At 46.6% G+C, this 13,058-nt stretch overlaps 1 protein-coding gene across 1 annotated transcript; it reads right to left on the bottom strand.

Annotated features, from left to right (window-relative positions):
- Positions 1-1,560: 1,560 nt before the first annotated feature.
- On the bottom strand, positions 1,561-5,915 carry LOC309717975 (uncharacterized protein; the record flags this gene model as incomplete). The annotated part of the gene is made up of 2 exons (XM_082552916.1): positions 1,561-2,147; positions 2,196-5,915. The coding sequence occupies 2 exons, from the start codon at positions 5,913-5,915 to the stop codon at positions 1,587-1,589; spliced, it is 4,281 nt and encodes a 1,426-aa protein (XP_082409042.1). The 3' UTR covers positions 1,561-1,586.
- Between the last annotated feature and the right edge of the window lie 7,143 nt (positions 5,916-13,058).

Below are 13,058 nucleotides of genomic sequence, written 5' to 3'. Positions count from 1 at the left end.
TTCACATAATGAAAACCTATACTTTGTTTCGGTGGAGTTCCCCATTCAAATGCATGTAACAGTGAGAAACGCACTGTCTTGGCGAAAGAAAGCTATTTTGTACAACTTCATATAAATAGCTGTAACTTTTGATAGAAGACTCGGATACACATGTTTATGGCTTTATCTTATAGAACTCAAGGTTCCCGTGCTGGGCAAACAGGTTTTGCAGCTGTTTGAGCTAAGATTTTCAAGTTATTCACATAATGAAAACCTATACTTTGTTTCGGTCGAGTTCCCCATTCAAATGAATGTAACAGTGAGAAACGCACTGTCTTGGCGAAAGAAAGCGTTTTTGTACAACTTCATATAAATAGCTGTAACTTTTGATAGAAGACTCAGACAAACATGTTTATGGCTTTATCTTATAGAACTCAAGGTCTCCGTGCTGGGAAAACAGGTTTTGCAGCTGTTTGAGCTAAGATTTCCAAGTTATTCACGTAATGAAAACCTATACTTTGTTTCGGTCGAGTTCCCCATTCAAATGCATGTAACAGTGAGAAACGCACTGTCTTGGCGAAAGAAAGCTATTTTGTACAACTTCATAGAAATAGCTGTAACTTTTGATAGAAGACTCGGATACACATGTTTATGGCTTTATCTTATAGAACTCAAGGTTCCCGTGCTGGGAAAACAGGTTTTGCAGCTGTTTGAGCTAAGATTTCCAAGTTATTCACATAATGAAAACCTATACTTTGTTTCAGTCGAGTTCCCCATTCAAATGCATGTAACAGTGAGAAACGCACTGTCTTGGCGAAAGAAAGCGTTTTTGTACAACTTCATATAAATAGCTGTAACTTTTGATAGAAGACTCGGATACACATGTTTATGGCTTTATCTTATAGAACTCAAAGTTCCCGTGCTGGGAAAACAGGTTTTGCAGCTGTTTGAGCTAAGATTTCCAAGTTATTCACATAGTGAAAACCTATACTTTGTTTCGGTCAAGTTCCCCATTCAAATGCATGTAACAGTGAGAAACGCACTGTCTTGGCGAAAGAAAGCGTTTTTGTACAACTTCATATAAATAGCTGTAACTTTTGATAGAAGACTCAGACAAACATGTTTATGGCTTTATCTTATAGAACTCAAGGTCTCCGTGCTGGGAAAACAGGTTTTGCAGCTGTTTGAGCTAAGATTTCCAAGTTATTCACATAGTGAAAACCTATACTTTGTTTCGGTCAAGTTCCCCATTCAAATGCATGTAACAGTGAGAAACGCACTGTCTTGGCGAAAGAAAGCGTTTTTGTACAACTTCATATAAATAGCTGTAACTTTTGATAGAAGACTCAGACAAACATGTTTATGGCTTTATCTTATAGAACTCAAGGTCTCCGTGCTGGGAAAACAGGTGTAGAGTACACCCAGCACAGACACACGCACACACAGGCAGGTATAGCCAACTTCCTCGTTTATTGATATATTTGTATTTTGACAGCTGACTCAGTCGCACCGTCTGACAGCTCGAGCCCAGCTGATCTCCCTTGGCCGCTCCTCCTCGTCTCACTATAAACACAGCGGAGGAGACCATCATTAGTCCATAAACTATATCAGCTGTTCTTACCAGCCTCGCGGCGCCGCCCCGTTGAGCCTTCCGCTCCACTCCTCCCCTGCAGCTGCGCCCGGGGCCACGCCTCCGCCACACACCCCCACCGCCCGTTCGAGGCCGGGGAGCCGTCCGGCCGAGCCAACTCCCCCCCCCGCGAGCGAGAGAGGAAATCGGCCACTGCCATCTGCGCCCCCGGCCTATGGATCACCTTGAACTTAAAGGGCTGCAACGCCAGATACCACCGGGTGATCCGGGCGTTGGCATCCTTCATGCGGTGGAGCCACTGCAGCGGGGCGTGGTCCGAACAGAGGGTGAATGAGCGTCCCAGGAGGTAATAGCGCAGGGAGCCGACCGCCCACCGGATGGCCAGGCACTCCTTCTCCACGGTGCTGTACCGGCGCTCGCGCTCTGCCAGCTTCCGGCTGATGTATAGGACAGGGCGGTCGGCCCCCCTTACCTGCTGGGACAAAACGGCTCCCAGCCCTCTGTCCGAGGCGTCAGTCTGCAGAACAAAAGGGAGGGAAAAGTTAGGAGTGTGAAGCAGCGGCTCCCCACAGAGAGCCTTTTTCGCCTGCACAAACGCCGCCTGGCACGGCCCCGTCCACTGGACCAGATCCGGGGCACCCTTTCGAGTGAGATCGGTCAGGGGGCTGGTTAGCTGCGCAAACCCCGGCACAAAGCGACGATAGTAACCCGCCAACCCCAAGAACCGTCTCACCTCCTTTTTCGTCCTGGGGCGCGGGCAGGATGCGATAGCCGCCGTCTTCTCCACCTGTGGACGCACCTGCCCGCCCCCCAGGTGGTACCCCAGATACTGCACCTCCCTCCGTCCAACCGCGCACTTCTTCGGATTGGCCGTGAGCCCCGCCCCCCTCAGGGACTCCAGGACCGCGGCCACCCGCAGCACATGCTCCGCCCAGGTGTCGCTGTGGATGATCACGTCATCCAGGTAGGCGGCAGCATACGCTGCGTGCGGACGCAGTACCCGGTCCATGAGACGCTGGAAAGTGGCCGGGGCCCCGAACAGGCCGAACGGAAGTGTCACGAACTGGTACAAACCGTACGGAGTGGAGAAGGCCGTTTTCTCCCTGGCCTCGGCAGACAAGGGAATCTGCCAATAGCCCTTGGTTAAGTCCAGTGTCGTGAAAAAGCGGGCCGTGCCCAACCGGTCCAGGAGCTCGTCGACCCGAGGCATGGGGTAGGCATCAAAGCGTGACACTTCGTTCACCCTGCGATAGTCGACACAGAACCGGATAGACCCATCCTTCTTCGCCACCAGAACGATGGGGCTACACCAGGCGCTGTGCGACTCTTCTATTACTCCCATCCTCAGCATTTCCGCCAATTCCCTCTGCACGATTTTTCGCTTGTGCTCCGGGAGCCTGTAGGGCCGTGAACGCACCGTCACGCCAGGCTGCGTCACGAAATGGTGCTCGATGAGGGACGTCCGGCCGGGCAGGGGGGAGAACACGTCCGCAAAACGCTGTTGCAACGCGACAACATCCGCTCTCTGGGCCTGTGTGAGATGGTCATCACAAGGGAGGGAGGCGGGAACGATAGAATTTGGCACCTCCGGCCCCAACTCATCTCTCTCCTTCACCAAGCTCACCAGAGAAGCGGTTTCAACCTCTCGCCACAGTTTGAGGAGATTGAGGTGATAAATCTGCGTGGCTCCTCCCCTGTCCGACCGAGCGACCTCATAGTCCACGTCCTCGACTCGCCGTGTGACCACAAAGGGTCCTTGCCACTTGGCGAGCAACTTCGAGCTGGAGGTAGGGAGTAACACAAGCACTTTATCTCCCGGTGAAAATTGCCTGAGCCTAGCCCCTCTGTCATACAGGCGTTGCTGACGCTGCTGAGCCTGGAGCAAATTCTCCCATGACAACCTCCCCAAAGTGTGGAGTTTTGCTCTCAGGTCCAACACGTACTGAATCTCATTTTTGGCGGGGCTCGGACCGTCCTCCCAGCTTTCTTTAATCAGGTCGAGCACCCCACGTGGCCTCCTGCCGAACAGCAGTTCAAAGGGAGAAAATCCCGTGGAGGCCTGGGGCACCTCCCGCACTGCGAATAACAGAGGGTCTAGCCAGTGATCCCAATTGCGTTCATCCTCGTTAATGAACTTCCGAATCATGGACTTTAAAGTCTTATTCAGCCGCTCCACCAGCCCATCAGTCTGCGGGTGGTAGACGCTGGTCCGAATAGATTTAATGCCCAGTAATTCGTACAGTTCCCGCAGTGTACGAGACATAAACGACGTGCCCTGGTCAGTCAGTATCTCTTTCGGGATTCCGACTCGGGAGATGACCTGAAACAGTGCCTGCGCCACACTCTTTGCAGAGATGGTGCGCAGCGGAACTGCTTCCGGGTACCGCGTTGCGTAATCCACCAGGACTAACACAAAGCGGTAGCCGCGTGCACTCCGGTGAAACGGCCCGATGAGGTCCATGCCGATGCGCTCAAACGGGACCTCAATGAGGGGGAGAGGGCGCAGCGGCGCCTTCGGTATGGCCGGCTGGTTAACAAGTTGGCAGTCCGGGCAGGACGCGCACCAGCGGCGCACATCCGCTCGGATGCCCGGCCAATAAAATCGGGCCGTTATTCGCTCTAGAGTTTTCTCATAGCCCATATGCCCTGCCATGGGGTTATAGTGGGCCGCCTGGAAAAGCGTTTCCCGGCGGCCCTGCGGCACCAACAACTGGGTGTGTGTTTCCTCTGTCTGAGTGTCACGACTCACTCGATATAATCGGTCGTTTAATACGACGAAACGCGGGTAGGTCTGCGCGGCCTCAGGGCGCACCACGTGACCATCAATAGCCATCACTTGGTCAAAGGCTGAGCGTAGGGTGCCGTCACGAGACTGCTCCAGTGGGAAATCGCCCATGGGGGACACTTCCGGGGCCGGCGGGACGTCCCGTGAGGGACCCGCCAGCTCCTCCCCCCCGGAGTCGGTGTCGGACGACCCCGCGTCACCGCTGAATGCCGCGCACACGCTACACCCCGCTTCCGGTCGTGATCGCACCCCCGCGTACTGCCCCAGTAGCTGATGAAACCCCGGCCAATTGGTACCCAGAATCAGGGGGTGCGACAGGCGCGGGCTAACCGCCGCCGTTACTCTATGCGTTTTGCCCTTATACTTTAATAACAGCGGCACAATGGGATACCTGTGAACGTCACCATGCACACACCTCACCTCCACCCATTCTGCCTCCAGCAATGCCCCGGGGCGAACCAAGCTTTGGTGTACGAGGGTCTGCGTGCAGCCCGTGTCCACCAACGCCTGGCGTATACCCCCTCGAGTCCTTACCGGAATACTGTATGTCCCTCCTGGACCGGGGGAGGGTGCTGGGGCGCCAGCAACACGAAACACCTGCCCCACTTCCATAAGCGGACAATCCCTCCTCAGGTGCCCCGGCTGCCCGCACTTCCAGCACTCCGGCCCCGGCGTCTGTGCTGCTCTCCGTGGCTCGGGGGCGGCTCCACTTGGCTCGGCTGCCCTGGACGGCACCAACGCCGCGAAAGGGTTAGTGGGGCTCAGCGCCGGCAGCCGCTCTGCCTGCCCTGGTGCCGGCACACGGCGTCTCGGGGCCGGCACTGGGGCCTGTTTGTTCGGCCTCCGTCCGGCGTCCCCGGGTTCCCCTGCTCCAGCGGCAAGGTGGTCTTCCGCTAGCGTCACCGCTACCTCCAGGCTTGCGGGCCGGTGGCACCGGACCCATCTCGCCGTCTCCGCTGGCAATCCCTCCGTGAACTGTTCCAGCACCACCTTGTCCACCAGCTTCGTCTCGCCCTCCGATGTTCCCGGTTGCAGCCAGCGAACCGCCGCGTCGCGCAGCTGCCGGGCCCAGGCGAATGGTCGGTCTGTTGTGGCCAGCCGACAGGCCCGGAACCGCCGGCGATGGTCTTCGGCGGTGAGCCCCAGCCTGTCCACTACCGCCCGGCTCACGTCCGGGAAGCTGCTCCTCGACGCCGGAGGCAGACTCAGGGCCGCTGTTTGTGCCTCCCCAGACAGCAGGGGGAGCAGCCGCGGAGCCCACTCCTCCCGCGGCCATTGGCAAGCCTCCGCCGTGGCCCGGAAGGTCTCCAAAAAAACTTGTGGGTCGTCCCCGTCCCCCATCCGGGGCACCGACACCGACAGCGGCAAGGGCTTCGGCGCGGCAGCGGCCCCGACCAGCCGTTCCAGAACTTGCGTCTGTCGGTCCGTCTGCTCCCGCAACGCGGCCAGGTGGGCACGCTGGTCGGCCGCCTGATCCCGGCTCATCGTCGCCATCTCCGCCAGCATCTGCGCCAAGAATTGCAGAGGCTGGGCGGGTGGCGTGGCCTGTGGGTCGGACATGTCCCCACCGGCACTCTTCCTGGGTTTCGGCACCACTTGTAGAGTACACCCAGCACAGACACACGCACACACAGGCAGGTATAGCCAACTTCCTCGTTTATTGATATATTTGTATTTTGACAGCTGACTCAGTCGCACCGTCTGACAGCTCGAGCCCAGCTGATCTCCCTTGGCCGCTCCTCCTCGTCTCACTATAAACACAGCGGAGGAGACCATCATTAGTCCATAAACTATATCAGCTGTTCTTACCAGCCTCGCGGCGCCGCCCCGTTGAGCCTTCCGCTCCACTCCTCCCCTGCAGCTGCGCCCGGGGCCACGCCTCCGCCACAACAGGTTTTGCAGCTGTTTGAGCTAAGATTTCCAAGTTATTCACATAATGAAAACCTATACTTTGTTTCGGTCGAGTTCCCCATTCAAATGCATGTAACAGTGAGAAACGCACTGTCTTGGCGAAAGAAAGAGTTTTTGTACAACTTCATTTAAATAGCTGTAACTTTTGATAGAAGACTCAGACAAACATGTTTATGGCTTTATCTTATAGAGCTCAAGGTTCCCGTGCTGGGAAAACAGGTTTTGCAGCTGTTTGAGCTAAGATTTCCAAGTTATTCACATAATGAAAACCTATACTTTGTTTCGGTCGAGTTCCCCATTCAAATGCATGTAACAGTGAGAAACGCACTGTCTTGGCGAAAGAAAGCTATTTTGTACAACTTCATATAAATAGCTGTAACTTTTGATAGAAGACTCAGACAAACATGTTTATGGCTTTATCTTATAGAACTCAAGGTCTCCGTGCTGGGCAAACAGGTTTTGCAGCTGTTTGAGCTAAGATTTCCAAGTTATTCACATAATGAAAACTTATACTTTGTTTCGGTCGAGTTCCCCATTCAAATGCATGTAACAGTGAGAAACGCACTGTCTTGGCGAAAGAAAGCTATTTTGTACAACTTCATATAAATAGCTGTAACTTTTGATAGAAGACTCGGATACACATGTTTATGGCTTTATCTTATAGAACTCAAGGTTCCCGTGCTGGGCAAACAGGTTTTGCAGCTGTTTGAGCTAAGATTTTCAAGTTATTCACATAATGAAAACCTATACTTTGTTTCGGTCGAGTTCCCCATTCAAATGCATGTAACAGTGAGAAACGCACTGTCTTGGCGAAAGAAAGCTATTTTGTACAACTTCATATAAATAGCTGTAACTTTTGATAGAAGACTCGGATACACATGTTTATGGCTTTATCTTATAGAACTCAAGGTTCCCGTGCTGGGCAAACAGGTTTTGCAGCTGTTTGAGCTAAGATTTTCAAGTTATTCACATAATGAAAACCTATACTTTGTTTCGGTCGAGTTCCCCATTCAAATGCATGTAACAGTGAGAAACGCACTGTCTTGGCGAAAGAAAGCTATTTTGTACAACTTCATATAAATAGCTGTAACTTTTGATAGAAGACTCGGATACACATGTTTATGGCTTTATCTTATAGAACTCAAGGTTCCCGTGCTGGGCAAACAGGTTTTGCAGCTGTTTGAGCTAAGATTTTCAAGTTATTCACATAATGAAAACCTATACTTTGTTTCAGTCGAGTTCCCCATTCAAATGAATGTAACAGTGAGAAACGCACTGTCTTGGCGAAAGAAAGCGTTTTTGTACAACTTCATATAAATAGCTGTAACTTTTGATAGAAGACTCAGACAAACATGTTTATGGCTTTATCTTGTAGAACTCAAGGTCTCCGTGCTGGGAAAACAGGTTTTGCAGCTGTTTGAGCTAAGATTTCCAAGTTATTCACATAATGAAAACCTATACTTTGTTTCGGTGGAGTTCCCCATTCAAATGCATGTAACAGTGAGAAACGCACTGTCTTGGCGAAAGAAAGCGTTTTTGTACAACTTCATATAAATAGCTGTAACTTTTGATAGAAGACTCAGACAAACATGTTTATGGCTTTATCTTATAGAACTCAAGGTTCCCGTGCTGGGAAAACAGGTTTTGCAGCTGTTTGAGCTAAGATTTCCAAGTTATTCACATAATGAAAACCTATACTTTGTTTCGGTCGAGTTCCCCATTCAAATGCATGTAACAGTGAGAAACGCACTGTCTTGGCGAAAGAAAGCTATTTTGTACAACTTCATATAAATAGCTGTAACTTTTGATAGAAGACTCAGACAAACATGTTTATGGCTTTATCTTATAGAACTCAAGGTTCCCGTGCTGGGAAAACAGGTTTTGCAGCTGTTTGAGCTAAGATTTCCAAGTTATTCACATAATGAAAACCTATACTTTGTTTCGGTCGAGTTCCCCATTCAAATGCATGTAACAGTGAGAAACGCACTGTCTTGGCGAAAGAAAGCTATTTTGTACAACTTCATATAAATAGCTGTAACTTTTGATAGAAGACTCAGACAAACATGTTTATGGCTTTATCTTATAGAACTCAAGGTTCCCGTGCTGGGAAAACAGGTTTTGCAGCTGTTTGAGCTAAGATTTCCAAGTTATTCACATAATGAAAACCTATACTTTGTTTCGGTGGAGTTCCCCATTCAAATGCATGTAACAGTGAGAAACGCACTGTCTTGGCGAAAGAAAGCGTTTTTGTACAACTTCATTTAAATAGCTGTAACTTTTGATAGAAGACTCGGATACACATGTTTATGGCTTTATCTTATAGAACTCAAGGTCTCCGTGCTGGGCAAACAGGTTTTGCAGCTGTTTGAGCTAAGATTTCCAAGTTATTCACATAATGAAAACCTATACTTTGTTTCGGTCGAGTTCCCCATTCAAATGCATGTAACAGTGAGAAACGCACTGTCTTGGCGAAAGAAAGCTATTTTGTACAACTTCATATAAATAGCTGTAACTTTTGATAGAAGACTCGGATACACATGTTTATGGCTTTATCTTATAGAACTCAAGGTTCCCGTGCTGGGCAAACAGGTTTTGCAGCTGTTTGAGCTAAGATTTTCAAGTTATTCACATAATGAAAACCTATACTTTGTTTCGGTCGAGTTCCCCATTCAAATGAATGTAACAGTGAGAAACGCACTGTCTTGGCGAAAGAAAGCGTTTTTGTACAACTTCATATAAATAGCTGTAACTTTTGATAGAAGACTCAGACAAACATGTTTATGGCTTTATCTTATAGAACTCAAGGTCTCCGTGCTGGGAAAACAGGTTTTGCAGCTGTTTGAGCTAAGATTTCCAAGTTATTCACATAATGAAAACCTATACTTTGTTTCGGTGGAGTTCCCCATTCAAATGCATGTAACAGTGAGAAACGCACTGTCTTGGCGAAAGAAAGCGTTTTTGTACAACTTCATATAAATAGCTGTAACTTTTGATAGAAGACTCAGACAAACATGTTTATGGCTTTATCTTGTAGAACTCAAGGTCTCCGTGCTGGGAAAACAGGTTTTGCAGCTGTTTGAGCTAAGATTTCCAAGTTATTCACATAATGAAAACCTATACTTTGTTTCGGTGGAGTTCCCCATTCAAATGCATGTAACAGTGAGAAACGCACTGTCTTGGCGAAAGAAAGCGTTTTTGTACAACTTCATATAAATAGCTGTAACTTTTGATAGAAGACTCAGACAAACATGTTTATGGCTTTATCTTATAGAACTCAAGGTTCCCGTGCTGGGAAAACAGGTTTTGCAGCTGTTTGAGCTAAGATTTCCAAGTTATTCACATAATGAAAACCTATACTTTGTTTCGGTCGAGTTCCCCATTCAAATGCATGTAACAGTGAGAAACGCACTGTCTTGGCGAAAGAAAGCTATTTTGTACAACTTCATATAAATAGCTGTAACTTTTGATAGAAGACTCAGACAAACATGTTTATGGCTTTATCTTATAGAACTCAAGGTTCCCGTGCTGGGAAAACAGGTTTTGCAGCTGTTTGAGCTAAGATTTCCAAGTTATTCACATAATGAAAACCTATACTTTGTTTCGGTCGAGTTCCCCATTCAAATGCATGTAACAGTGAGAAACGCACTGTCTTGGCGAAAGAAAGCTATTTTGTACAACTTCATATAAATAGCTGTAACTTTTGATAGAAGACTCAGACAAACATGTTTATGGCTTTATCTTATAGAACTCAAGGTTCCCGTGCTGGGAAAACAGGTTTTGCAGCTGTTTGAGCTAAGATTTCCAAGTTATTCACATAATGAAAACCTATACTTTGTTTCGGTGGAGTTCCCCATTCAAATGCATGTAACAGTGAGAAACGCACTGTCTTGGCGAAAGAAAGCGTTTTTGTACAACTTCATTTAAATAGCTGTAACTTTTGATAGAAGACTCGGATACACATGTTTATGGCTTTATCTTATAGAACTCAAGGTCTCCGTGCTGGGCAAACAGGTTTTGCAGCTGTTTGAGCTAAGATTTCCAAGTTATTCACATAATGAAAACCTATACTTTGTTTCGGTCGAGTTCCCCATTCAAATGCATGTAACAGTGAGAAACGCACTGTCTTGGCGAAAGAAAGCTATTTTGTACAACTTCATATAAATAGCTGTAACTTTTGATAGAAGACTCGGATACACATGTTTATGGCTTTATCTTATAGAACTCAAGGTTCCCGTGCTGGGCAAACAGGTTTTGCAGCTGTTTGAGCTAAGATTTTCAAGTTATTCACATAATGAAAACCTATACTTTGTTTCGGTGGAGTTCCCCATTCAAATGCATGTAACAGTGAGAAACGCACTGTCTTGGCGAAAGAAAGCTATTTTGTACAACTTCATATAAATAGCTGTAACTTTTGATAGAAGACTCAGACAAACATGTTTATGGCTTTATCTTATAGAACTCAAGGTCTCCGTGCTGGGAAAACAGGTTTTGCAGCTGTTTGAGCTAAGATTTCCAAGTTATTCACATAATGAAAACCTATACTTTGTTTCGGTGGAGTTCCCCATTCAAATGCATGTAACAGTGAGAAACGCACTGTCTTGGCGAAAGAAAGCTATTTTGTACAACTTCATATAAATAGCTGTAACTTTTGATAGAAGACTCAGACAAACATGTTTATGGCTTTATCTTATAGAACTCAAGGTTCCCGTGCTGGGAAAACAGGTTTTGCAGCTGTTTGAGCTAAGATTTCCAAGTTATTCACATAATGAAAACCTATACTTTGTTTCGGTGGAGTTCCCCATTCAAATGCATGTAACAGTGAGAAACGCACTGTCTTGGCGAAAGAAAGCTATTTTGTACAACTTCATATAAATAGCTGTAACTTTTGATAGAAGACTCAGACAAACATGTTTATGGCTTTATCTTATAGAACTCAAGGTCTCCGTGCTGGGAAAACAGGTTTTGCAGCTGTTTGAGCTAAGATTTCCAAGTTATTCACGTAATGAAAACCTATACTTTGTTTCGGTCGAGTTCCCCATTCAAATGCATGTAACAGTGAGAAACGCACTGTCTTGGCGAAAGAAAGCTATTTTGTACAACTTCATATAAATAGCTGTAACTTTTGATAGAAGACTCGGATACACATGTTTATGGCTTTATCTTATAGAACTCAAGGTTCCCGTGCTGGGAAAACAGGTTTTGCAGCTGTTTGAGCTAAGATTTCCAAGTTATTCACATAATGAAAACCTATACTTTGTTTCAGTCAAGTTCCCCATTCAAATGCATGTAACAGTGAGAAACGCACTGTCTTGGCGAAAGAAAGCGTTTTTGTACAACTTCATATAAATAGCTGTAACTTTTGATAGAAGACTCGGATACACATGTTTATGGCTTTATCTTATAGAACTCAAAGTTCCCGTGCTGGGAAAACAGGTTTTGCAGCTGTTTGAGCTAAGATTTCCAAGTTATTCACATAGTGAAAACCTATACTTTGTTTCGGTCAAGTTCCCCATTCAAATGCATGTAACAGTGAGAAACGCACTGTCTTGGCGAAAGAAAGCGTTTTTGTACAACTTCATATAAATAGCTGTAACTTTTGATAGAAGACTCAGACAAACATGTTTATGGCTTTATCTTATAGAACTCAAGGTCTCCGTGCTGGGAAAACAGGTTTTGCAGCTGTTTGAGCTAAGATTTCCAAGTTATTCACATAATGAAAACCTATACTTTGTTTCGGTCGAGTTCCCCATTCAAATGCATGTAACAGTGAGAAACGCACTGTCTTGGCGAAAGAAAGCGTTTTTGTACAACTTCATATAAATAGCTGTAACTTTTGATAGAAGACTCAGACAAACATGTTTATGGCTTTATCTTATAGAACTCAAGGTCTCCGTGCTGGGAAAACAGGTTTTGCAGCTGTTTGAGCTAAGATTTCCAAGTTATTCACATAATGAAAACCTATACTTTGTTTCGGTCGAGTTCCCCATTCAAATGCATGTAACAGTGAGAAACGCACTGTCTTGGCGAAAGAAAGCTATTTTGTACAACTTCATATAAATAGCTGTAACTTTTGATAGAAGACTCGGATACACATGTTTATGGCTTTATCTTATAGAACTCAAGGTTCCCGTGCTGGGCAAACAGGTTTTGCAGCTGTTTGAGCTAAGATTTTCAAGTTATTCACATAATGAAAACCTATACTTTGTTTCGGTCGAGTTCCCCATTCAAATGCATGTAACAGTGAGAAACGCACTGTCTTGGCGAAAGAAAGCTATTTTGTACAACTTCATATAAATAGCTGTAACTTTTGATAGAAGACTCGGATACACATGTTTATGGCTTTATCTTATAGAACTCAAGGTTCCCGTGCTGGGCAAACAGGTTTTGCAGCTGTTTGAGCTAAGATTTTCAAGTTATTCACATAATGAAAACCTATACTTTGTTTCGGTCGAGTTCCCCATTCAAATGAATGTAACAGTGAGAAACGCACTGTCTTGGCGAAAGAAAGCGTTTTTGTACAACTTCATATAAATAGCTGTAACTTTTGATAGAAGACTCAGACAAACATGTTTATGGCTTTATCTTATAGAACTCAAGGTTCCCGTGCTGGGAAAACAGGTTTTGCAGCTGTTTGAGCTAAGATTTCCAAGTTATTCACATAATGAAAACCTATACTTTGTTTCGGTCGAGTTCCCCATTCAAATGCATGTAACAGTGAGAAACGCACTGTCTTGGCGAAAGAAAGCTATTTTGTACAACTTCATATAAATAGCTGTAACTTTTGATAGAAGA

This window comes from Aulonocara stuartgranti (genome assembly GCF_965226115.1).
Source record: "Aulonocara stuartgranti genome assembly, chromosome: 11".
NCBI lineage: Eukaryota > Metazoa > Chordata > Actinopteri > Cichliformes > Cichlidae > Aulonocara > Aulonocara stuartgranti.
The sequence above is the reverse complement of the archived record's forward strand: the minus strand, read 5'-3'. Positions and strand labels throughout refer to the sequence as shown.